Source organism: Choloepus didactylus, chromosome 7, assembly GCF_015220235.1.
Source record: "Choloepus didactylus isolate mChoDid1 chromosome 7, mChoDid1.pri, whole genome shotgun sequence".
NCBI classification, from domain to species: domain Eukaryota; kingdom Metazoa; phylum Chordata; class Mammalia; order Pilosa; family Megalonychidae; genus Choloepus; species Choloepus didactylus.
Window position 1 is genome coordinate 107,500,079 of NC_051313.1, and position 25,174 is coordinate 107,525,252.

General features: G+C 52.5%; 3 protein-coding genes and 1 long non-coding RNA gene across 5 annotated transcripts; 2 read left to right on the forward strand and 2 right to left on the reverse strand.

The window, feature by feature from the left end:
* Positions 1-125: 125 nt before the first annotated feature.
* On the reverse strand, positions 126-5,846 carry LOC119540179. Its single transcript, XR_005218047.1, has 3 exons — positions 5,648-5,846; positions 3,928-4,149; positions 126-432 (listed from the first exon to the last, which is right to left on the reverse strand). It is a non-coding gene; the product is annotated as an uncharacterized LOC119540179 (long non-coding RNA).
* Positions 4,887-11,292, forward strand: NFKBIE (NFKB inhibitor epsilon). Its single transcript, XM_037844247.1, has 5 exons — positions 4,887-5,406; positions 7,649-7,751; positions 8,299-8,521; positions 9,504-9,592; positions 9,702-11,292. Exons 1-5 carry the CDS (start codon positions 5,039-5,041, stop codon positions 10,008-10,010), a joined length of 1,092 nt encoding a protein of 363 aa, XP_037700175.1. The 5' UTR covers positions 4,887-5,038; the 3' UTR covers positions 10,011-11,292.
* Positions 11,293-12,407: 1,115 nt separating this feature from the next.
* SLC35B2 (solute carrier family 35 member B2) lies at positions 12,408-15,889 on the forward strand. Of its 2 annotated transcripts, XM_037843700.1 has the most exons (4): positions 12,408-12,535; positions 13,059-13,252; positions 13,437-13,591; positions 14,344-15,889. In XM_037843700.1, the coding sequence occupies exons 1-4, from the start codon at positions 12,525-12,527 to the stop codon at positions 15,280-15,282; spliced, it is 1,299 nt and encodes a 432-aa protein (XP_037699628.1). In that variant the 5' UTR covers positions 12,408-12,524; the 3' UTR covers positions 15,283-15,889. The 2 variants fall into 2 exon arrangements, with proteins under 2 accessions (XP_037699628.1, XP_037699629.1); XM_037843701.1 differs by lacking the exons at positions 12,408-12,535; positions 13,437-13,591 and having other exon boundaries at positions 13,172-13,252.
* Positions 15,890-16,170: 281 nt separating this feature from the next.
* Positions 16,171-22,277, reverse strand: HSP90AB1 (heat shock protein 90 alpha family class B member 1). The gene is made up of 12 exons (XM_037843699.1): positions 22,134-22,277; positions 20,484-20,630; positions 19,957-20,163; positions 19,696-19,855; positions 19,383-19,516; positions 18,940-19,245; positions 18,321-18,486; positions 17,937-18,127; positions 17,674-17,821; positions 17,270-17,538; positions 16,656-16,989; positions 16,171-16,542 (listed from the first exon to the last, which is right to left on the reverse strand). Exons 2-12 carry the CDS (start codon positions 20,628-20,630, stop codon positions 16,433-16,435), a joined length of 2,172 nt encoding a protein of 723 aa, XP_037699627.1. The 5' UTR covers positions 22,134-22,277; the 3' UTR covers positions 16,171-16,432.
* Positions 22,278-25,174: the final 2,897 nt, after the last annotated feature.

A 25,174-nucleotide genomic window follows, 5' to 3' on the forward strand; every position in this document is an offset into this window, starting at 1 on the left:
GCTGCTCCCCACCCCCCGGCGGGGGGAGGGGGATCCGGGAAGGGCACCGAGGGTAAGGGGTGAGGGGCTGGGGGTGAGGGGCAGGCTGATGGGGCCGGGCCGGGGGGGCCGGGGCCGGGGGCTGGTGTCACCTTGAGGCCCTCGCGGCGCCGCTCCGCCTCCCGCCCGCTCCCGCCGCCGCCTTTTGTCTGAGCAGAGCTGGAGCCAGCGCGCCCCCCCTCTTCCTTCCAGCGCAGCCGAGCCCCGCCCCCGGCCCCCCAAACTCCGCCTTCTCCAAGCCTACCTAATAACCACCCCCAAGGGGAGAAGCAACAGGGGTCCCCCGCACTCCCTTCCGCTCCCAGCCCGGCTCACCTCACCTGCTCCACGCGCTCCTCCTGGGAAGATCTATGCTGCAACTCCTCTCTGTCTGTCCTCCATGGAGGGGGCGCCCTAGGTTCAACCAACATCCCCCCCCCCATCCCTGGTTCCCGCAAGTTCCTGGGCTGAGTGGTAGGGAGAGATTTGAGTCTTGGAATCCAAGGGTACAAATGTTAGGGAAGATCTTTTATTCCCAATTGGGTGGTAAAGGGTTAAGGTAAGAACCAGAACATTGGTGCTCAGACCCAGGGTTGGAATAGGGTAAAAGGGAAGGGATTGAAGCTAGATGTGAGAAGGGACTAACAGAGGACAGGGGAGGACATTGGTACCCGCCTTCACTGAACTGTTTTCTTTCTCTAGAACACCCTGGGAGAAGCAATGAAGTGTGTACCGTACTCTGGGCTGGAGGTCCGAAAACTGGAATTCTAATTCTTAATCCAAGCTCTGCCATTAATGAGTAGAGTGACCTTGGGCAAGAGTCTTCACCTAACTGAGCCTTGGGTTCCTTATCTGTGCAGTAAAGAAGTTGACTGGACAATCTCTAAGGGCCTGATGTAGGAGGCAAAGTCACAGACCACAGACCAGGCTGGAGACAGCAGGCAGCCCACCCCTTCATGCCATCCACCCAACACTGCTTTTTCTGTCTCCCCTGGGACAGGCAGGAAGGGCACTGACATTCATTCATTCATTCCTGGATATATCCGTTCAGCAAATAGCTTTTAGGTACATACTGTGTACCCTATTCAGAAATGAAACACACTGTTTCCTAACTTAAAGTGTGCAAAGTCTAATGGGGGGGTGGGGTGGGGGTGGAAACCAGTCATTATGATAGAATGCAATAAAGACTATGCATGATCAATCTGTGTTTGCACAAGTCCTGTGGAATCCTACTGTGTGTCCTGTGCTATAGGAGGGTCTTTGACATATATTAACTGTTCTCCCCATTTACCCATAGGGAACCAAGAGAGAGGAAAGAAAGAAACTTTCTCAAGGTCATCTGCCAGTACTAACAGAGCTAGACCTAGGCTGTATATATGTTACTAGAATAAAAATTTAAACAACAATAATATAGGACTGTACAATACAAACAGTGAACCCTATTGTAAATGATCCCATAGTACAATTATAAAAATGTTGTCATGAATTGTAATGAATTACCACACTAATGCAAGGTGTTAATAGTATGGGGGGTATGTGGGAACTCTGTATTTTATGCATATTTTTCTGTAAACCTACAACTTCTCTGAAAAAAAAAAGAAATCCGTGGGGATATTTGAGGGTAGGAAGTTTGCATCAGGCAAAGCCTGTATATCTGATTTTTGTGGGGAGGGTGCAATCACAGTAATATGTCTGGGGTGATCCTGCCCCTCATCTGGGGGAGAAGAGCTACTGCTCCTTGCCCCTCCCCCAACACACTCACTCCTGTCCTGCCTCCACTTTCCTACTCTTCCCTTTCTAGGCGAGGTGAGGGTGGCTCTCTGACTGCCTGTGGCTTCAGAACTATCCAGCATGACCCTTTCAAGGTCAGTGACTCCATCTTCGCTGCCCAAACAGAGAAGGAGTTGTGGTCCTGAAGAGGCAGAGTTTGTGTTCACCCCCAAGGCAGAGGAGGAATCTCACTAAATGGCTCATTTCAATGTCTCCCACCTATACTCTTTGGGAAGTCCTGCCTCACAGCTAACTCCAACTCCTCTTGTCTGGTTTCAGTTCATTCCACCTAGTTCATTCCTCACTGCAGAGGGCAGAGGCTCTAATCCTGGCCTTTCCCAACCCATTCCCCATTTAGTTGTTATGATCTTCTGCACTGCTTTCCATCTCCACTTCAAGGAGCTTTGGAAGAGGGTCAGCCCAGCTCCTTCTGGCTAACCTGGGAGCTCCCAAAAGACAAAAGCCCCTACCCCTCTTCTAATTTACACACACCATCCTTTCCTGGAGGTGCAAGGAGAAGAGGGGAGGAAGGCGGGTGCTGTGGAAGAATCCAGCTGACCAGCTGGTTACCATGGCAACTGGACCTTTTCCCTGAAGATGAGCCCTGGGGTGGGCAGAGGTGGGGAGTGGGGGCACAATAAAGGGAACCAGAGAACACCAGCAGAGAGAAGAGGACCAGAGGGGCCTGAGCTCAGAGAAGAGGAGGCAAAATCAGAGTCCTGACCAAAGTCAAAGTCCCCAGGTCATCCTTCCAGATGACACTTGCCTTGGTCCCTCTGCCCATTGCTGGAGTGTCTCCAGGAGGTCCTGTCAAGAGTTCTGCTCTAGTGCTGGGGACAGTGGGTGACTCGATGCTGACCTCTTGTGGCCAGAAAAGGGGCTGCCTCACAACTGTCACATCTCATGGCTCAGGCCAGACATCTGGCTGGGTTCCTTTAGCCTCTGAGTGAAAGAGAGAGGCGGTCACTCTACGCTCCTGAGTTCTTGTGTCCTTGAAGAGGACTCTGATGTCTGCACTCCACTGATAAAGGAAAGAAGGTTTCACTGAAAAAAACTTAAAACCTTTGGATTAGGAACAGGAGAAACTTGCTCTGCATTTTCTGACTATTTAACCTTGAGAAGTCAACTCACCTCTCTGTGCTTCAGCTTTCTAACTGTATAATGAGGATGAGAGTGCCAGACTTTGAACCGACAGAGTCTCAGAGTTTATAACTTCTTATTATTTTTATTGTGGTAACATTTATATAACATAAAATTTCCCATTTTAACCACTTTCAAGTACACAGTTCAATGTACCACCTCCATCCATTATCAAAACTCTTCCATAACCCCTAGGACTTTTGTTCCAGCCTTTGAGGATGGGAGAGGAACATGTCAGGGGAGGAGACTGAGAACATATGAAGTCACACTTGCCTGAAGGGAAGGGGATGCCTCAATTCCCTTAGGCTTTCCCACCCCAAGCAGGTTATGATAAAATGTTCTCCCTTGTAGTGTCTCAGAACTTCATGCTCCACAAATACTCCACACCAGCCCCCCACTGTGGTCCTCCATAGGGATGGAGAAGAGTGGATCATCTCTTCCCCATAGCCCTCCCCCTACTCTTCTCCCTCCAATAACCCCTCAGAGACCAGGTCCTTCTTTTCTCCCTAGATCTCCTCCCTTCCCATTCCCAGTGTGAATGAACCTTCCCTGCTCCTTATCCCACTGTGTGCCCCCACCACACTCTGTTCTCACTCTTGCCTTAGCACAAGGGCTCTATGCTATACTTGCCGGGAAGCTTTTTAAGGATTGGCACCATGGGATGTTTTGTTGGTGATGGTGGTTGGTTATTACTGTTCCTGTGATTCTCAGTTTTACCTCCAGCAGAGGGAACAATGTCAGGCATACAGGAGAAACTCAAATGTATGTCAAATGGATGAATGGATGGGTGAATAAAACGAGGTTGCACAGGGATGAACAGTGGTGAAGCTGGTTGGTAGCTGTCTACACTCACCCCCAATGTTAGATCCATATCTTTCCATAAAGGGCAGATGTTCTCTTGGGGACAACTCTCTAAGGGCCCAAGGTTGCTGGCGTGTGGGGTGGGGGTGGGGAGGAACAAGGAAAGGATAAATCATGGGGCACCGATTTGGGGCTTACCATGTGGGTGAGGATTCTCCTAAGGCCTCCTGGGGCCCAGCGACAGCAGAGGCAGGGAAGGAGGAGAGATGTGCTGGGATTGTGGTTTCGGCAGAAACGTCAGCAAGAGTGTAGCACAGTATGTCTTCGGCCTCCTTTCCGGTCCCCACCACAAGGAACTAGACTTCCCTGACTGTTGGCGGTAGCTAGATGCTGCAGCCACCCGAGGCCAAAGTTTCACCCCTGTGAGGAAGAAACCCATGGCCACAGTCAGCTTTTTACACACCAGTTTACCCAAGAAAATCCACTTTCCCAAAACAGCATCCCCGTGCCCAATTCTATGTGACCTGGGTGATTGACACAGGACACCCTCTATCCAAGACCCAAAGGGAGAACTGCTCCTTTAATGATTTTTTGTTGGTGGTAATGGTGTTTCCCCACCCAAACTCCTGGGCACTCATACAGAAAGGTGGGAAAGCAAGAGAAATTGAGAGAAATGAGAGTGGGATCGTAAACAACGATTGCCCATCCCGCCACCCACCTGCCTTCCCCACAAGACGCCCAGTTCATGCAGACAATTAATATTCTTTTTAAAACGAGTGAACGAATGAATGAATGAAATGAATGCAGTGAAGAAAGGAAAGAATGCATACATGGAATTAGTGAAAGGAACGAAGAAAAAGAAAAAGAGCGAGTGAATGAATGAATGAATGCATGAGCAAATTAGTCAACCAACGAGTGAGTCAGAACCGGGTAACCCCTGACTGGAGCCAACGCAAGAGGGCGGGGTGAGGGGGATTCCGTAGGGGCGGGGCCTCCGTCCGGAAGCCCCTGTCGGGGGCGGGGCCACGGGGCGCGCGGCTACCCGCTGGGGCCCGAGGGGCGGAGCGCGAGAGCGAACGCCGCGGGGCAGCTCGGCTGCTCCAAGTGGCCGCTGCGGTGGACACGGACCGCGCTCCGAGCCTCGTACTCGCTTCTCGCCGACCTCTGGGGCCTCCTCAGCCCAGGTAGGAGGCCGCTCCGGGCCGGGCGTCCGCGCTGCGAGGCGAGCCCGCAACCCGGAAAGGCGGCGCGGCGGAGCCTGGAGCTGGATCCTGCTGCGTCTCGGCCCCCGCGGGCGGGCGCCGCGAGCATGTCGGAGACGCGGAAGGGGCCAGACGAAGCGGACGAGAGCCAGTGCGACTCGGGCATCGAGTCTCTGCGCTCTTTGCGCTCCTTGCCCGAGCCCGTCCCGGCCCCGGGTTCCGGGCCCTCGGACCGCGGCGGCCGACCGCCCTGGACTCAGCCCCCGAGGACCGCCAAGGAGCCACAAGAGAAAGAAGACGCGGACGGGGAGCGGGCTGACTCCACCTATGGCTCCTCCTCGCTCACCGAACCCCTCCTGTTGCTGGGGAGCCCCGAGGCCGAGGACCCGGCCCCAGGTTCGCCGCTTCTCCCCGCGGGGGCGCTCAGTCCTCAGCAGCTGGAAGCGCTCACTTACATCTCGGAGGATGGAGACACGTGAGTATGGGGGGCGAGGCTGAGGTGCGACCCCTTCCTCTGGGACTCCCCGGGAGTTAGAGGCTCGCTCTAACTCCAAACTTAATTCTCAGTCCACTTTGGGGCTCTCGCCAAGCCCAGACCAGAGGGACCTGGCATCATTCCTCTGCCTTGCCTTTCTGGGGTGGGCAGAACCGGCAGGGCTCTCACCCAGGAGGCTGGAACCGCAGCCAGACTCTTGGAAACCTACCAAGTAACCTACCCTGAGGAGGAGAAAAGTCCCCGGTCCAGTCCAGTTGTTTTTTTCCTTGGTGGGAAGGGGGCATCCTTGTTTACTCAGTATCTGGGATGCCCCACTCCCGCCAGCTACAGGTTGCCATTGGGGACTGGGAGGCTGGGAGAAGTGCCCCGGCGCAGAGCAGACCTGCCTCTGAGGAGGAGGAGAGCCAGGCTGGGGCACCCTTGCCCCAGCAGACAGACAGGCTGCTGGCTGCCCCAGCTTACTTCCTCTGCTGAGAAAGGGGAAGTGAGGGCTGGAGTCAGCCTCCTTCATACCCTCTACCTCCTGAGCCCCCTAATGCCCCTCACTGTCCTGTGTGACCCCCTCCAGTTCACGTTTCCTCCCCCAGACCCAGGTGGAGCTTGATGGGGACTGGGCCAGGGGGCAGTTGAGGTAGAGGCAGATGTGTGAGAGGGACTGGCCTGCTGAGGATTTACCCTTTAGAAAGAAGACAGACAATGACAGGGAAGGGGGTAGCAGGGATTTGGGGGTGAGAAACAAAGTGAGGGGCCAGGGGAGCTGGAGTCCCAGATCAGGGCTGCCGGCATGAAGGGGAGGCAGGAGGTGTCTGCCCTGACCTACTTTTTGGAGGTGCAAGGGTCCTAATCCTGGGTGGCCTTTGGCAAAGATGGCCTTGGGACCCAGTGGGTGGGGGAGCAGTGCCCCAGGTCTTTTTGCACTCCGTGTCTGAAACACCAGCCCTCAGGCCCAGAACCCCAAGATTTTGGGGGTTCTCTGTAGGATACCTATGGCTGACCTTTGAGCCAGGGAGTGAGGCAGACGTCTGACCCTTCTTAGCCTCTCAGCCTGGGCCTGTACCATCTCTAGTGAGAGACAGGTGTTCGGGTTCAGTGTGTATTGGGGGAGGGCTGTGGGAGGCAGGACTTCCCAGGGGGTGCCCAGAGGGGAGAGGACACTTTCCTCTCTCCTCTGGAGGTGCCTGGGCTGTGGGAGGTATAGAAGTGGGAAGAGGAAGTGGGAGGAGGGGAGAGCGCGGGAGAGAGGGAGGTGGCTCCAGGAATGTGACCCAGAGAGCAAGCCCTGGCCGAGGGGATTTCCAGAGTGGTTCCTCCCCGTCACTCTCTCCTGGGCCTCGCCTGCCGCCAAAGCCAGCCCCCTCCTGCCCAAGCAGCCCCTTCCCCAGTCCAGACAGGCCCTTTAGCCAAGCTACTCTTTTCACTACTGCCCCAAGGCAGCTGTCCTGGCCTAGACCCTCGAGCTCTGGCTTTCGTTTTCCTCACCTGATGTGGGGAAAACCCAGGACTGGAACTTCCCCTCCCAGCAGCCCCCCTCACCCCCAAGTTAAGGTTCTTGGCCCCCAAGAAACACACATTTTCTGCACTGCCCAGACCTCCCCTCGGAAGTCTACAATGGGTGCAGGGCGCTGGGTAAGCCCCACCTGGTCTGTGATATCGGAGGAGTGGCCTGCTGGACTCCCCTCTGAGGGCAGTGGGATAAGATGCTCTGTTCTCTCCTTGCTCCTCCTCCAAGAGTTGTTTTCTCTTCCTTGGAATGTGTAACATTGCCTTGCTGGGGCGGGAGTGATCCCCTACCCCACGCCCTTCTGTCCTCCTTAATGGGGTGGGGGGAGGTGGGGAGCTCAGCCCTGGAAACCCCCTCTGGGCTCCTCCATCAGCTTTCAGTTTGGCTCTGAGCTGCAGCTGGTTTGGCGGGGCCCTTGGGGCAGACGGGAGTGGGGTGTGGGCAGGCTGGACAGGAAGGCCCTTGTCCTGTGTGCGCCCTGCCCACACTACCAGCCAGTAAGGTCCTCCTGAAAGCTGGAGATGGCAACGTGGAGCTCCCACTACCAAGATCCATTACCAGCTTCCCACCCCAACCCTCACTTCCTGGTCCAGACTCTCACTTCCTGCACCTACCCTAAGGGTGACAATTTAGTGGTTGTGTGTTCCTTCTAACCCCAGGATCCCAGCCTTTTCTTTCTGGCCTGGGCCCTGACCCCAAGCCCTGCCCCTGCCCCCCCAGGTTGATCCACCTGGCGGTGATTCACGAGGCCCCAGCTGTGCTGCTCTGTTGCCTGGCTTTGCTGCCCCAGGAAGTCCTGGACATTCAGAACAACCTTTACCAGGTGGGTGGAGAGGGTGGGCTGTGCCCAAATTCCCTTATCTCCCCTGGCAGCCATCCCCAACAGCCATACAAGATTCCTGCTCACTCAGGAAACCAGACACCAGACACTGGCCTAGAAGCCGAGGATACAGAGACAAGTAAGACAGCCCACGAGATACAGACTGGAGTAAGGGACTCATCAACACATAATTATATAGCTTGGTTGCAAGAGTTGGGATAGAGATGCTTAACAGCTCTCTCTCCCCCCACCCCCCAACCAAGCCCTTCCCTGAAGCCTGGCGCCTGGGGATAATAAAGTTCAGAGGGTGCGAGATTGCTCCAGGGGCTAAGAGGACTTACAGGAAGAGCAGTGGGACACTTTTATCACTCTACTGCCAGAACTGGGGTCCTAAGAGCTGGGGGAAGGGGGGTGTAACAGAAGGTAGGGCCTTTATAAGTGGTCTTCAGAGAAGGTGCTGGCAGCCAGGGATACCTGTGCTCACCCTAGCATGTTCCCAGCAGTGGGAGCATGTCTCAGTGTCCCTGTGACCCTCTGCTTGTGCCCACAGACAGCTCTCCACCTGGCCGTGCATCTGGACCAGCCAGGGGCAGTTCAAGCACTGGTGCTGAAGGGGGCCAGCCGGGTGCTACAGGACCGGCATGGTGACACGGCCCTGCATGTGGCCTGCCAGCGCCAACACCTGGCCTGTGCCCGCTGCCTGCTAGAGGGACAGCCAGAACCAGGCAGAAGACCGCCTCACTCCCTGGACCTGCAACTGCAAAACTGGCAAGGTGCAGGCAGCCTAAGGGCCCTGTGGGGTGAGGTGGGGCAGGAGTCAGGGATCCCCCTCTCAGGGAGGGGAGGGTCACAGCTTGTTCACTGATGTGCCTCCAGCTCTAAGCACCTAGATATTCAGCACATCTTTGCTGCATGAATGAATGGATTTGATTTAGAATTTACCAAAGCACCTACTGTGTGCTAAGCGGAGAGTTAAATCTGCCCTCAAGAGATTCAGTTTAATAGAGATCAGATGACCTCATTAATTCAGCCAACAAAAATGTACCATGGGCCTTCTATGTGCCAGTCACTCTTCTAAGAGCTGGGCTTATATCTGAACAAAGCTGAGAAAGGTTGAGGCAGACAATAAATGTAAGAAGTCAAATATATAGTACATTAAAGACAGTAAGTGCTATGGAAAAAGAGCAAAGTAAGGGAAACTGGGTTGAGGGGAATTGGGAGAGTTGATGTGATTTTTAAATTGGGTGGTCAGGAAGGCCTCATGGAGTGGGGACATTTGAATGGACACTCGAAGGAAGTGAGGGACATCACTTTGAATCTAATTCTCTAATACTAAGCAGAGAAGGATCCAGTCCAGAAAGGCTAGGGGAGCACACAGGAGAAAGTGGCACCTGGGGAAGGGCTGGGGTGTAAGCTCTTCTCTGACAGCCTCTCAGAGAAGGTGGCTTTTGGACTGGGTTTGAAGGCAGGTAGAGTTTGCAGTTTGGAGTTGGGGGCGGGGGTGTCACTCAGCAACCTGACCTCTGAACCATGAAAGTTTCAATAACATGACTCTGAAAAGATGGAAACTTTGAGTTCCTTTCCCCTCAGACTTTTGAGGGGGTTTTTGAGTTTGCCTTTTAACAGTCCTGTGAGCAGAAGCTTTGAGTGGGCAGCGGGTCCCTTGGGACTGAGGGGTAGGGAGGTCCCTGAAGAGAGAGGAGAGAGGGAGTTGGTGGCCGCAGATCAGCACCTCCCACCCTCACCCCATCCCAGGTCTGGCCTGTCTCCACATCGCCACCCTGCAAAGAAACCGGCCGCTCATGGAACTGCTGCTTAAAAATGGAGCCGACATTGACGCGCAGGTGAGGCAGCCAATCAGGGCGCTGCCCGGCTCAGGGCCTGCCCCCACCTGGTCCAGGCCCAGCTCGCTGCCTCTTGAGGACAGTGGCTGACATCCTCATTCCCTTCCAGGAGGGCACCAGTGGGAAGACAGCGCTGCACCTGGCCGTGGAAACCCAGGAGCGGGCCCTGGTGCAGTTTCTGCTCCAGGCCGGTGCCCGGGTGGATGCCCGCATGCTCAATGGGTGTACACCCCTGCACCTCGCAGCTGGCCGGGGCCTCAGGGGCATTTCGTCCACCCTTTGTGAGGCGGGCGCTGACTCCCTGCTACGGAATGTGGAGGATGAGACGCCCCAGGACCTGGCTGACGATGTAAGAGGCATAAACTCTGCTCTGCTCTCCAGGATCTCTCACACTCATAGCAGAGACAGGAACTGTTAATTAGCTGAAAGGGCCACTCTGATGGGAGGAGTGCCCGGGTCTAGTCCCCTAATCCAACTGTGGACCTTGGGCAAGCCTCTAACCCTCTCTGAGCCTGTTTCCTTATTTAGGTGGGACCAGGGCATCCAAACTTGAGCACCTACAGGAGCCCTGCAGCTAAAGTGAATCAGTGAAGCAAGCTAGGGATAAAACAACAGCGGGATGGGAGCTGTGGGAAACCAGAGTGCCCATACCCCGGGGGAGCAGTCTGCTTCAGCAGATTGGCAGAGTAGGATATGGGCCCAGTGTTGCCAGATCTTCAGTTTTTTAAGAGAGGTAAAAGCCAGATTTTCTGGGCAGACTTTCCCATTTTTAAATGTTCAATTTAAAAATATATTCAAAGTGTTTGGTGAGTACCTTCTTAGTACTACCCCACCCCAAACAGACTCATGGATTGGAATACTTCTAAGGCCCCCCATAGCTCCGATATTCTGCATTATCTTAGAGAATGAGAGTTTGCCTAAGGCCTCAAGGCTCTGCTAAGCCCAGGGGGTCCACTATTCTTGAGGTTAATAGGGAGACTTGGTTCCTAATGTCCTTCAACTGTCATTTGATGCAGAGATAGTGGCCCAACAGGTTTCCCCTAACTCCCCTCCCTCCCCAATGCCTTTTTTCCATGGCCCCTGACCCCACTTCTCTCCTTTCTCTTTCTCAGCCCTTTCCTCTTTTGCCCTTCGATGACCTGAAGATCTCGGGAAAGCCACTGCTGTGTGCTGACTGAAGCCAGAGCAGGGTCTGGGGCCCTGGAGGCTCCTCCTTTTCCCATCTGGAAGCTTGGACCACAGTTGCTGCAGTTTGGACCCATGCAATGTGCCCTTCTGGTGCCCTGGAGACTGTGAGGACAGAGTCCAGGGCCAGCACAGTCCTGAGCTGAGAGGAGGGATGACAAAAAAGAGAGTCAGTCTGGAAGGAAGAGCTTCCCTGGTAGACGGAGATTCTCGGAAGGCCCCTTAAAGCCCCAGGGTATTCTGGGCGAAGCCTATTTGCCCCTCTGTTGGATGGTGGGAGCTCTTGTTTCTACCCATGTTGGGTCAGCCTGAAACTGCCAACCAGTGTGAAACCATGTACTCCCGACTGAGGAGAAAGGCTGAAATAGGAGCAAGCAAGACCCTGAGGGTCCCTTCTTACTTCTGTTGAGAACTCTAACACTTGTTTAATGACTTCAACGCAGAAGGCTTTGAACTGAGCCTTTGGGGAAGGGGAAATTTCAGTACATGACACTAAAACAGCAGAGACTTAAAAAGGTTTTCCCCTTCAGAGTTGTTTTACGCACGTGCATGTGGAGTGTGTGTGTGGAGAATCTTTCAGCAGGCCTGCCTTCTGACTTTGTGGTAGAGGCAGGGAAGGAAATTGTCCCCCGAGCAGGGTAATAAGACATTATTGGGTGGGAAGGGTGAGGTAGGCGCCCTCGGGCCCTTCTTTCTGACCTGCACAGTGGAAATGCACATAAAGGGAAAGAATGAGGAATGAGAAGACACAGGCCCTAAGGTTTCATCATAGTCCTGCCATCTGGAGGAAACTGGAGGAAAGGGCTAACTTAGGGTGGGCAACAAGGGAGCAGTGACTTTTTATATTTTTCCCTCATTCCACACATGTTTAAAGGCCCTGCTGGTCAGGCCCCTGCTGGGGTGAAGAACATGGGGAAGTAAACCAGCATGGTCTCTGGCCACTTGAATCTTACAGTCTAGTGAGCAAGGCAGCCATTAAAATAATATCCAAATAAATAATGTGATTGCAAATTGTGATGGGTGCTGTGAAAGAAAAGGGTAGTGGAATGAGGACAATGGAATGTGTAGAGGGTCACACTTTGGTCAGACAACGCCTCTCAGTGTCATTTTCAGCATACGGATGAGTTCGGGGGAGGGGAGCATTTGGGGGAAGGCCTTTGGTGAATTAGAGGAACTGAGAGCAGGCCAGTGGGGCTCTAGAGCCGGTAGGTGAGTGGGCGAGGAAGACAGGGGCCAAATCATGCAGAGCCTTGAAGATTGTGGGGAATGGAGGCACAGAATTGCTAATCCAGCCCAATAAAGGAAGGGGTCATAAATCATACTGTCAGAAAACGGGAAAACTAAGATAAAGGGAAGCGCTTGGGATGCAGAGGCTAGATGTCCTTAAAATGGCAATGGTCACCACTACGTTCCGGGATGGTTGTGAGGGCTACGGGCGATAGCGAAGCAGAGGGAGGCACGAGGCTAGCGCCCTTCAAGGACGCGGGGCTCCCCGCTTCTTCCAGCTCCTCGGAACCGAGCCGGGTCTCCCTCCGGGCCGCGCGGGGGCGCTGTGGCTGGGCGGCGGCCCTGGGCGCTGCGTGGGGGCGGCTGGGGGCTGGGGGGGCGGCCGCCGGGAGGGAGGCGGGAAGAGCACAGCACTTCCGCTAGCCGCTCGCTCACTCACTGCTCCGGGAGGCGGCGGAGGGAGCGCGCGGCCCGGGGACCCACATTCCCCGGTCCCCCTCCGCCCCACGCAGTCTGGACCATGGTTGCCAGGTGGGGGCTAGGGGGACGGCGGAGTCCATGTGACCGAGCTCCCGGGCCACGTGACTGTCGCCCCTCGGAATGGGGGCCGGGTGGGTTCTGTGCAGGCGGGCGGATAGTACGCATAGCAATGCCGGGAGCCGGCGGGGTTGGGAGTGTGAGGCATGGTCTTGTGTTCCCTAAGGGTTTTGAGAGTGTTGGGTTGAGGGGTTGGGGAACGCTGGTGCTCCGGGAACGGGGAGGGTGGGGCGGAAGGAGGAGGCGCTGCGTGTGGTGTGAGCAGCCGGCGAGCGCTGGAGGGAACAGAGGGAACCTGTGTGGCCGGAGGGGCGGGTCAGCCTCCGGGGAAGGAGGGGGCCCGGCCTTGCCTGCCCCTGCGCCCCCCCTCCAAGAGAGAGAGAGGCTCTTTGTCCGGGCTGTGCTTCAGCGGAGCGGGTAGGGAGGAGACTCCAGGCCCTTCTCCACTATGGTACCCTTTAGAAGGCCAAGCAGATGAGGAACTGCACTCTAATCTTCAGGTCCTCTGTCTCCGCAGGTGGTGGGCAGTGGTGGTGCTGGCCACGCTCCCCTCCTTGGGGGCAGGTGGGGAGACCCCCGAAGCTCCTCAGGAATCATGGACCCAGCTATGGTTCTTCCGCTTTTTGGTGAATGCTGCTGGCTATGCCAGCTTTATGGTGCCTGGCTACCTCCTGGTGCAGTACTTCAGACGGAAGAACTACCTGGAGACAGGTGTGTAGGAAAGGGGCGGGGATGTGGGAGGGGGGGTGGTGTTCTAGGTCCAGATTGCAGCTGCTGCTTGGCAGTCCAGACAGGATGTGGTTTAGGGAGGGAGGGAGCCCGGCAGGCTGGCTGTTCTGGGGAGGGTGAAATACTATGCAGAAGATTTGGTCTTGACTTTGTATGCCTTCTCCAGGCAGGGGCCTCTGCTTTCCCTTGGTGAAAGCTTGTGTGTTTGGCAATGAGCCCAAGGCCTCCGATGAAGTCCCCCTGGCTCCACGGACAGAGTCGTCGGAGACATCCTCCACTTGGCAAGCCCTGAAGCTGGTCTTCTGTGCCACAGGGCTCCAGGTAGGTCTGCAGGCTCTTTTTCTCTTCCTGGGTTGGATCTTGGTGGGCAGGGACTCTGCAGAGAACCAAAGTTTTTACCTTACCAGTCCCAATGATTTGCTGTGTCCTCATCCTCCTCCCAGAAGGAAAATACCATCTTCTTGGAGGTGGTTAGAGGAAACTCGTAACTTTTTTTCTTCCTCTCTCTTCCCCTTTCTAGTACTGAAAGTAAAGTGTACACTACTATTTCATGATTTATAGTGAGGACAAGGAACCTTGTCTTAATTTTTCTGTAATTTCTCTGTTCCATTATTACACATCTTCCTGCACTGATGAATCTTACTGTAGCCCCACTGATAAAAGTTTGGGGGAGCCATTCAGCCCTCTTGCAATAGTGCATGTGAGAGGAGTGCCAGGTTGTGGATCACATATGGCACTTTGGTGTGGGTACTAGTCCAGCCTTCTATATCGTGTTGAACTAACAGCTGTTTGACCCCTTCTGAGAAGTCTTGCTTCTCTGAATTGACTGAGAAGAGATAGCAACATGCTTGGAATGGTATCAGCTCCAACATATTCATATGAATGGAGACAAACAGGGTCTAGGGAGTCCTAAAGCAAGTTGATTCTCTACAAGTTGAATCCTGGCAATCACAGTCCAAACTTGAGAGGGGACTTCAAATCATTCAGACATCCACCTAAAGGAAGATGGAGGTTGAGATCCATTTTTGCCTACCTTTGCCTTCCCTTGTTCATGGACTCCTCTTATCTCCCAGGTGTCCTATCTGACCTGGGGTGTGTTGCAGGAAAGAGTGATGACCCGCAGCTATGGGGCCACAGCCTCAGCACCAGGTGAGCGCTTCACAGACTCACAGTTCCTGGTGCTGATGAATCGATTGCTGGCACTGATGGTGGCAGGCCTCTACTGTGTCTTCTGCAAGCAGCCTCGACATGGGGCACCCATGTACCGGTACTCCTTTGCCAGTCTGTCAAACGTGCTTAGCAGCTGGTGCCAGTATGAAGCTCTGAAGTTTGTCAGCTTCCCCACCCAGGTGCTGGCCAAGGCCTCCAAGGTGATCCCTGTCATGCTGATGGGAAAGCTGGTGTCTCGGCGCAGTTACGAGCACTGGGAATACCTGACAGCTGGCCTCATCTCTGTTGGGGTCAGCATGTTTCTGTTGTCCAGTGGACCAGAGCCCCGCAGCTCCCCAACCACCACACTCTCAGGGCTCATCCTGCTAGCAGGCTACATTGCCTTTGACAGCTTCACCTCAAACTGGCAGGATGCCCTGTTTGCCTACAAGATGTCATCGGTACAGATGATGTTTGGGGTCAACTTCTTCTCCTGCGTCTTCACAGTGGGCTCGCTGTTAGAGCAGGGGGCTCTCCTGGAGGGGACCCGCTTCATGGGGCGACACAGTGAGTTTGCTGCCCACGCTCTTCTGCTCTCAGTCTGTTCTGCATGTGGCCAGCTCTTCATCTTCTACACTATTGGACAGTTTGGAGCCGCCGTCTTTACCATCATCATGACCCTCCGCCAGGCCTTTGCCATCCTCCTCTCCTGCCTCCTCTATGGCCACACCGTTACTGTGGTGGGGGGACTGGGTGTAGGCGTGGTCTTTGCTGCCCTCCTGCTCAGAGTCTATGCTCGGGGCCGCCTAAAGCAACGGGGAAAGAAGGCTGTGCCTATGGAGTCCCCTGTGCAAAAGGTTTGAGGGGCTTGAAGGGCCAAGTGGTAAATAGGACCCTCTCACTACATCAGTTTCCCGGATCTTTACTTCTTAGAAGCTGGCTCAAGGGCAAAATGCAGTTTTTCTCAGTATCACAAACTAGCTCTGTGCAGCTGGGGGTGGGGAGCCCAGGAGGCAGCCTTCCCTTTGCCTTAAATTGCCTACTCTCCGGTAGGCAGGTTTCTTGAGCCCCAGGGTAGAGATGACAGCTAGCAGGGACAAGGGAAGAAGCACTTTTTAAGGACTCCCTCCCTTCCAAATTCCCTTGTTTTGCCCTAGCTATTGCCCTGCCACCAGCATCTCACCTGTGCTTGTCACTTACCTTGAATACCCACCCTTAGACACCCTCCCAGAGACCTGCCTTTCTTACTTTGGTGAGAAAAGCACAAGTGTTATAGGCTCCAAATGCTGCTTTCCTGAGGGAGTTAAAGATGGTGCTGTGCTGAGGGAGGGGCTCAGAGCCCTGCCCAGCAATGCCACCCCCTATGCTCCTGATCCCTAGACCTTTGCTCCAGGAGCTGGTTACAGGTTTTGGTACTTTGAAAATGTAATTTTTTGCTTTTATTTTATTAAATTAAATTGCTGCAGGGGCCTGGATGTGTTTTGGTTGACTGAAATACATACTTTGGGAAAGGGACATTACATGGTAGGTAGCTCAACCTCTGAATTCTAAGCCACAGCCTATAAGATACCCATGTCTGGTTCAACTTAATCTTTCCTATGGAAGAAACTAGTAGCTCAAGAAATCGGTTATGACACATACAGATTTAAAAAAGGAGCTTAACTTGCTGTACTCAATGACAACTCAGTCTTGTTAAAAGCTATGTAAACTTGAAAAGCAGCATTCATTATATCCACAAGGGAAACCAAAACTGTATAAAACTGCATCTTCTTTATTTGCACACTTTAATTTCAGAACAAAATAAACCAACACAATACACAACATCCAACCCCATTGTCAAATGAGATGGGGCTCATGGCCCTTCTTACATCCTGCCTTAGACACAAGGACAGGAGGGAGAGAGGGAACTGCTAGACAACAGTAGATGGAGCCAGGTGGGACAGAGCCACTTGGCCTGCTGTGGGAGCCAGGGGAACACTATACAGTGGGTACAAGATTTGAGGGCAGAAACACCTAATCTACTTCTTCCATGCGAGATGCATCTTCGTCACCTTCAAGGGGGGGGATCTCATCAGGAACAGCAGCACTGGATTCCTCTGCTGTCACTTCATCTTCATCAATGCCTAAAAGTAAAAACATGTCACATGAGGTTAAGACCACATAGAACTAAGTCAACATTGTCCAAGAAACGAGGCACCACAACATCTTACCACACCAGGGTAATATGGCTCCTCACCTAAGCCTAGCTTGATCATGCGGTAGATACGGTTTGAGTGGGTCTGGGGATCATCGAGGGAGAAGCCAGAGGAGAGCAACGCGGTTTCATACAACAGCACCACCAGGTCCTTGACTGCCTTGTCATTCTTGTCTGCCTCAGCCTTCTGCCGCAGTGTCTCCACAATGGGGTGGTCAGGGTTGATCTCCAGATGCTTTTTGGCCATCATGTAGCCCATTGTAGAGTTGTCCCGAAGTGCCTGGGCTTTCATGATCCGCTCCATGTTGGCTGTCCAGCCATACGTGCTAGTTACAATACAGCAAGGCGAAGACACAAGCCTATTGGAGATTGTCACCTGTGGACAGACATGAACACCTGACTGCTACTTTAAGGCAAAAATGGGGCTATTTCAAATTTCTACTTTCCAAAGAAACTGAAGCAATGCCCAACTAATCTCTGTCAAACTTTACAAAAATAACAGCCTTAAAAGCAGGTAGACAGGAGAGCAGATCAAGAGCTACGAGTACTGTAAACAAAAAAGCAGGCCACCTAAAACCACTGATTACAAAAGACTTACAGGGAAGCAGTCCCACAGTATATATTACAGAATATACCCTAGGTCCAAAATTGCTTACCTTTTCAACTTTTTTATCCAAGATTTCCTTCATGAGCTTGCAGAGATTCTCAAACTTGGCCTTGCTCTCCTCCATTTTCTTCTTCTCTTCCTCATCCTCAGGTAGCTCCAAGCCCTCTTTGGTAACTGAGACCAGGCTCTTTCCATCAAACTCCTTGAGCTGCTGCACGCAGTACTCATCAATAGGTTCAGTCATATAGACCACCTCAAAGCCCCGCTTCCGCACTCGCTCCACAAAAGCAGAGTTGGCCACCTGCTCTTTGCTCTCACCTGTAGGATTAGTACATGTAATTCAGCGACCAGAATGCCTCAGACTGCCAGTTCCCAGGAAGCCCTTAAATGCTGCCGCCTCCACCCCACCCTACTCCCTGCCCGAGACTGAGAGAAAAACGGGCTCCAACGCACCAGTGATGTAATAGATGGACTTCTGGGTCTCCTTCATGCGAGAGACATATTCAGAAAGAGAAGCCATCTCATCTCCAGACTGGGAGGTGTGATAGCGCAGCAGCTCAGAAAGGCGTCGCCGGTTAGTAGAGTCCTCATGGATTCCAAGCTTTAAGATTGGCAAAAGTAAAATCAAATTCACCTTAGTAACCTCTTCTACTACTTGAACAGAAAAACCCACTATTAAGAAAATGGGCCAAGTGAATAAGCATTTGCCTCCTTACCTTCAGGTTTTTGGAGAATGCCTCGTAAAATTTCTTGTAGTTCTCCTTGTCTTCCGCCAGCTCAGAGAAGAGCTCAAGGCACTTCTTGACAATGTTTTTGCGAATGACCTTCAAGATTTTGCTCTGCTGCAACATTTCTCGTGAGATATTCAGGGGCAGGTCCTCAGAGTCAACCACACCACGAATGAAGTCTGCAATCAGCCAGGGAAGAAAACAGCTAGAGCTGGCCATCCAGATTCACAGAGAAAGTTCCATTTGTTCAATGAACCTTCGCTTGCTCGATAGCAGAAAATCATTAATTATCAGAGATAGATTTCAGTCCCATTGAAGATGCCAAACGTCTCATTTATCCAACTAATAACAGCAGCCCAAGGGAATACTCACTGAGATACTCTGGTATCAATTCATCACAGCTGTCCATGATGAACACACGACGGACATAAAGTTTGATGTTGTTTTTTTTCTTCTTGTTCTCAAAGAGGTCAAAAGGAGCCCGGCGGGGGATGAAAAGCAATGCCCGAAATTCCAACTGACCTTCCACAGAGAAGTGCTGCAAAGACCAAAATAAGCTAATTGTGTATTTCAGGTAAGAATGGCTGTAGTTCCAACACCAAAAGATCTGAGGCTGACCAAAGATCCTCCAAGCACCTGGGATAAAACAGACACTCTATAAGGCAACTAGAGAGAAGCAAGCCTTAATTCCCTGAATGTATCCAGAAGGTATGAACTGCATACAACCCTTGGGTGAATGAGGGAAAGTCACTCAAGTCACGAACAAAGCCACCATGGGCACACTACCCAGATTTCTATCAGAAAAGAAGTGAGGCTATTGAGAAGGGTTAATTTCTCCACTCTGACATTGCCATGAGTGGACTCAAGTGATCAATCCATGGCTTTCACCGGTCCTAGTCACCAACCAGTTTGCAAAGTTCCATTTGTCTAACACCAAGAACAACCTTCTACCCTCTTCTCTCCTTCTGAGCCAACACACAAGGTTTCTCACCTTGACTGCCAGGTGATCTTCCCAATCATTGGTAAGGCTTTTATAGAATTCTCCATATTCCTCCTGGGTGATGTCATCAGGGTTTCTGGTCCAAATGGGCTTGGTCTTATTCAGTTCTTCTTGATCAATGTACTTCTCCTTAATCTTCTTAGTTTTCTTTTTCTTGTCCTTACCACTATCGTCCTCTTCATCTGAGCCCACATCTTCAATCTTGGGCTTCTCTTCATCATCCTTTTCTTCTTCCTTCTCACCTTTCTCTTCTTCAGCCTCATCATCACTGATTTCCTTCTCTCGTTCCTTCTCCAACTAGAAATACCAAAATATAGATTTTATAGAGTACAGAACATAAGGGAAAACAGAATCCAGAAACCATGAGGTGGTTCTCCAGAACAGCAAACACCCTGTAGGTGACAGAGAGAGAAAGATTACCAGTCCATACTCACATAAAGGGTGATGGGGTAGCCTATGAACTGTGAGTGCTTCTTCACCACTTCTTTGACACGCCTCTCCTCTAAATACTCTGTCTGATCTTCTTTAAGGTGCAAGATCACTTTGGTACCCCGGCCAATAGGCTCCCCTAGAAAGTCAATTGCAGTAGACTGTAAACAGTTGAGAATAACTGCAGAAATGTACTTAAAATAAAATAAAATAAAATAAATAAAAAAACGGCTTTACAAAGAGAATGCTCAAAGTTTCTCCTTTAAGTTCCCCCAGAGAATTCTAACGCAGCCAGCCCTAACAGGAAAGCCAGCTTACCATGGTCAGCACGAACAGTGAAGGAACCCCCAGCAGAAGACTCCCATGCATACTGCTCATCATCGTTGTGCTTTGTGATCACAACCACTTTCTCTGCCACTAAGTAGGCAGAATAGAAGCCAACACCAAATTGCCCAATCATGGAGATGTCTGCACCAGCCTGCCAAAAAAAGTTTTAAAGTCAAACACTAGTTTAAAAAAAGAAAAGCCAGGAAACATTTCAAAATATAATGGTGTATGCCCAAGTGAAATGTCCCATACCTGCAGTGCCTCCATAAATGCTTTGGTACCAGACTTGGCAATGGTTCCTAAATTATTTATGAGATCAGCCTTGGTCATGCCTATACCTGTATCCACCAGAGTCAGGGTACGTTCCTGGGGGTTGGGGATGATGTCAATTTTCAACTCTTTACCACTGTCCAACTTGGAGGGATCTGTCAGACTCTCATAGCGAATCTTGTCCAAAGCCTAAAAACAGTACAAGAAGTGATTTTAAGATTCTGCCTTCTTAACTTTCCTTTTCATCCAAAAGAAAACTCTTTGGTATTCTACTCCCGAAACAGCCTCAATTGTGATTGTCATCCTACCAACCCCACCCCCTATGGTGGACCCTTGGAGAGATCCTAAATCATCCCTTTTCTTTCAAGCTGAAGATGGGCCCACAGGGCAAGGCAAACCTTTCTCCAACAGCTGCTGATGTCCCATTCAAAAATATCCCCCACCATATGTTAAACCACCCCTTTTCCCTATCTTGGGGTACTAAAAGAAAGAGAGTCCAGAGCACTCACATCAGAAGCATTAGAAATCAACTCCCGAAGGAAAATTTCCTTGTTGGAATAGAAGGTATTGATGATGAGAGACATAAGTTGGGCAATCTCTGCCTGGAAGGCAAAAGTCTCCACCTCCTCCTCTCCATGGTGCACTTCCTCAGGCATCTGCAATAAGGATGGTGGCGAATTATAAATAACAGTCACAGTGTCCTTGGAAACAAAACAGCCCATACTTGGACCCTTTATATCCAAGACCTTTAGAGGTTCACTCCAGATTTCAATTGTTTATTTAAGATCTTATTTTGTAAATATAAAGTCACTGATTCAATCATCCTTGGACTTGGTGCTATCCATTTCCAAGGGTCTACAGAGGCCTCTTTAAAGATCTCAAGCAGTACCCTGAGTAGCCAATTTGGGGGGGAAGTGGGGGTTGCATCCTCAACAAAATGTACAAGTTCTCTGAAAAGCATCTTTTAAGAACCCAGCTCCTCAAAAAGTCCATGGATTAGCAGCTTCAGCCTCACCTTCTGGCTTGTTAGAAATTTAGGGTACCACCCCAGACACACTGGATCCTAGCAAGAACCACAAGTAATCCCTATGAATACCTAGGCACGCAAAATCACTATTACACTTTTGATGCAAAAAATAATAATATTAACAACATGACTAGATTGAAACTATAACGATACTGATTGGAAACCGTTCTCCGTTAGGTATTATCTCAAGTCACCAGGGACTGGGACAACTGCCCACGAGGAAGGGAAGGTAACCCCTGAGGAACTATGGCGCACTCGCCCGTGGGAGAATAGGAAGCAATTAAATCAGAAACAAAGAACTAAAGATGTAAAAACTCCACGACCCTTTTAAGTACAGGTATCCAACCAAACACAATTAAGATGGTGGCCGCGGCTCGCCGGGCCGACCCTCGTCACTGCCGGACATGCGCCGGCCCGAGACACGCGAGGAGGGGGCGCCGCCGCGCAGCCTCCCTTCACCCTAGCATCCGGACAACGGGGCGGGGCGCCGGCTTCCAGAAGCTTCCAGAACAATCCCTGCTCTTGAGAAGAGAGAGTCCATGGTTCTAACAGAGTCTACCTCCACACCCTTTTCTCTCCCCTCTTCCTCCAGAAATGCAGGGAAAATCGGGAATCACGGAGTAAAGTACCATACGCCTTATGAGCCTATAAGTGTTCTTGCCCCCAGCGAGCATTCAGAGCAAAGACCCTCTGAACAAACGCGTCCTCAAGTACAGGTGGTAACACCTGGCTGTGCTGACTCATTCCGAAACACGCTAACCTACCCCTCTTACCGACCCCTCCAGCGCCCCGTAGTCGCGTCCGGAAGTGGACGGACCAACATGGCAGCGTCCCGGGACGGCGCGGCCACCACGTGCGGCGGCTGCCCATCACCCTAGTTCTGCTCCGCGGCTCACCACACCCATGGCTGGTCGCCACCTGGGAAACCCTGCCACCAACGTACAGGGGGAAAAAAATAAGCGAAATACAACTGGAGGAGCCCTGACTGTCCCAAGAGAAATTAAGAGGAGTCCAGTCTCAATGCCGGCCCTAAACAACAGTCTCTGCGCTTTAAAAAAAAACAAAAAGGATAAAGGCAATTCGAAAAAGTGATTGCGGTTGAAAAGCCTGGGGAACGGGACCCCAGTCTTACCTTGAAGAAAACGAGGTGCAAGTACCACAGGGGGCAGCGGCAGGGAGCTCGCACGCAACAGAAAAGCTGCGCGGGGGTGACTCAAGAGAGCCACCGGGTGCTCCCAGTTGCTTTATATAAGGCGAAGCACAGCCCAGCCACCGGTCCGCAGATCCCTCCGCCTTAAAGGAGGATGTCCGTCCTCCCGGCACCTGCCACTGCCCGCCCTCCATGATGTCATGGGCCAAAATAGGGCAGGGGGAGTGGTCAGTCTCAGAACACAGGTTCGTTGCACGTTTACTCGTGTTCACCGTCCCATCCCTGACCTGTGGGGCCTGACCCACATCCCCAGGATAAGACATTGGGATTGCTCTTATGCATAAACGGTGCGTCTAGAGGGCGCCCCTTAGCGACCTGGTTTCGGGAGACGCCTAAAAAGGGGCACACCTTTAGGTGGGCGTACTCCTTGTAAAGCGAGTTATTCGCGTGGCAGCAGGAGTGGAGGCAGCTAGCTACCTCAACTGCCACTCCCAGCCCAGACCTCTCTCTTGGAATCTAACCTACACATCCGACAATGGAAGGAGGCTTTCTCCGAGGACGGTGGGGAACATGGAGCCCAACTTTGCGCGCACACGCATTCCCCATGCTTGGATCCCTTGGGGGCAAGAGAAAAGACGGGGCTTCGCCGCGCTGCGGGGCTCCAGTGGGGGGAGGGGGCCGACCAGACCAGAGCGGTACTCTTTGCCGGCGCGCGGCGGAAGGAGCGGCAATGGTGGTGCTGCGATTCTTCCAGCAGTTTCCAGGCACCTCTAGATGGCCCCGCCCCTGCCCTCCCCTTCCCTTCGAGGCTCCACCCCGCCTGCTGAAGCCTGAGCCGTGTCTATTTTGGCGGCCACGCCCCTCAGGCCGGCTCTGCAGGAGTCCCCGGCGGGGGGTGGAGACCAGCTGCAGGGGGGACCGTCTTTCCCACTGAGCCCGGGGTGTGGTGGAGGAAGTGATTGACTGACACCTGTCCTCCTTCCCAGTATTCATACAACATGCAGGCTATTGGAGCCGCTCCAGGCCAACGGACTTTCCCCGGCTGCCCCTGCCCAGCAACGTGCGTCCGCTCTACGCGGGCACGTCGAGGTGTTTCGCAGAGTGGTTTCTTTTTTTGCATCTTCTCGCTTCTTTTCTGCAGTTGTCTGGACCTGGGGGTGGGGATCTCCAGGGACCACTGCAGGGTGACGGAGGCTCTGGGAGGCTGCAGGAAGATGCAGGCCACCAGCCCTAAACCAAATTGTTTCTCTCCACCTGCGGTCCCGGAACTCCGAGGTCGTGCGCCTGCTCAGCCGTCCCCGGACCGCCATGCCTTTCCTGGCACTGGCGAAGCAACTCTTCCCGCTGGCAAGCTGTCTTTGCCTTTCCAAGGCCGCTCCGGGAAGCCTCCTGGACCCACAGCCCCTGCAGGGGAGAACGGCCACTCCCTGCTCTGTGCTCTGTATATGTCTATTGACTTCTTTCCCGGCTTTCTCCGTCCACCCCTGGAATGTTGGAGGGTGGGGGTGCCCCATCACCACTCGCAGGATCCTCCACCTCACCAGCCCTGGCACCCAGTCTTCCTTCCAATTCTTTGTTCCTTTGTTGAATTCCAAAACACAAAGGACCCCTACTTTCCTTTTTCTTGTCCCCCTTTCCTCCCCAGAATCCCTGCCTCTGCCACCCCCATTTGATCTCTCCTTGCCCTTCTACTCTCCTTCCTTATGGTCTGTGAGAAGCCTGTGGGCTATGAGATGGGAAGGGTCATGGGCTCTGCTGCCAAGAGGACCCCAGGACACTCCCTTCCTGATGAAAATATCAAACCCAGAGCATAATCCCTCAACACATCTTCTCTCCCTTGGGAGAAGGGGCCCAGCTAATTAAAAATCTCCCTTGTTGTCAAAGAGCAGTCACAGCATCTCACAGTCCTGTAAGGAGGTAAAGTGACTGTACAATTCTGTGAGTGGGGAAGTGGTGGCTTCAGTGGCTTCACCAGGGTCACTCAACTCAGAGTCCTTGCTCTATCAGCTCCCTCCATTCACCAGAAAAGGAGTGGGGAATGCTGTTTCTGGGGACCCACGTCCAAAACTAACCAAGTATCACTCCCATGGATGGGCTTCCCCTGAGCTGGACCCCCACCCACCTACCCACCCGCACCCCAAGCAGTGTCAGGGCTGGAGCCACCTGAAATGGGAAAATCTCAAATTTTGTACCAGCACAGAAACTCCACTTTCTCCTCCAGGAAGCCTCACAGGATGACTTCCAACTGTCATCTCTCTTTACCTAACATTTATTGAGACCCCCACTGTGAGCCCCACCTGGGAATGCAGATTTATAAACAGGAGGACAAGGAGCCCCCTGCCCAGTGGGGGCTGCAGTAGGCCATGTGTGAACCAGAGGGGTGTGGGATGAGCAGTAGAGGCCCCCACCTCAGCCTGGGGAAGAGCCATGCTTAGCAGTAAGTCTGCTCCCAGGAGAGGTGAAGCATGGAAAGATATAGAGTCCCGAGAGAGGGACCATGAGGGAGGCAGAAGCTGGATCACAGTGGGCTGCAAATGGCATGCTAAGGAGTTCTAAGGTGAAGTTAAGGATAAGAGAAGTCACTCAGACAATTAGAGAGGCTTAAAACTACCTGGGGTCTCCCAAAGCTTTATTCCTAGCAGCACCTGCAATCCACAATGTTCCCACAATGATGTCAGCCCCCAATGTCCTCTATTCCTGGTCAGGCGTCAAAGGCCCAGAGCAACCTTCTGCTGTTGGAGGGTGGCCAGCTGAAGCAGGGGTCTGCAAGTTATGGCCTGTGAGCCCACTTGTTTTTGTACAGCCTGTGGACTAAGATTGGTGTTCATATCTTTTAATGGTTGAGAAAAACCAAAATAATATCTTTGACACGTGAAAATTCAGATTTCAGTGTCCATAAATAAAGTTTTATTGACATACAGCTACACTCATTTATGTACTGTCTGTGACTGCTTTTGTGAAGTTCAGTAGTTGTGACAGAGACTGTATGGCCTGCAAAGCCTAAAATATTGACTGTTCTGCCC

What these genes read in the sequence shown, in the direction of transcription:
- NFKBIE (XM_037844247.1), top strand. Translation starts at nt 5,039, where the DNA reads ATGTCGGAGACGCGGAAGGGGCCAGACGAAGCGGACGAGAGCCAGTGC. An exon ending in ATCTCGGAGGATGGAGACAC is followed by an intron (nt 5,407 to 7,648) that starts GTGAGTATGGGG and finishes CTGCCCCCCCAG; the next exon opens with GTTGATCCACCTGGCGGTGA. An exon ending in GCAACTGCAAAACTGGCAAG is followed by an intron (nt 8,522 to 9,503) that starts GTGCAGGCAGCC and finishes ACCCCATCCCAG; the next exon opens with GTCTGGCCTGTCTCCACATC.
- SLC35B2 (XM_037843700.1), top strand. An exon ending in GAAGAACTACCTGGAGACAG is followed by an intron (nt 13,253 to 13,436) that starts GTGTGTAGGAAA and finishes TGCCTTCTCCAG; the next exon opens with GCAGGGGCCTCTGCTTTCCC. An exon ending in TCTGTGCCACAGGGCTCCAG is followed by an intron (nt 13,592 to 14,343) that starts GTAGGTCTGCAG and finishes CTTATCTCCCAG; the next exon opens with GTGTCCTATCTGACCTGGGG.
- HSP90AB1 (XM_037843699.1), bottom strand. Translation starts at nt 20,630, where the DNA reads ATGCCTGAGGAAGTGCACCATGGAGAGGAGGAGGTGGAGACTTTTGCC. An exon ending in GCTACCCCATCACCCTTTAT is followed by an intron (nt 19,246 to 19,382) that starts GTGAGTATGGAC and finishes TGGTATTTCTAG; the next exon opens with TTGGAGAAGGAACGAGAGAA. An exon ending in CATGATCAAGCTAGGCTTAG is followed by an intron (nt 16,543 to 16,655) that starts GTGAGGAGCCAT and finishes TTTTACTTTTAG; the next exon opens with GCATTGATGAAGATGAAGTG.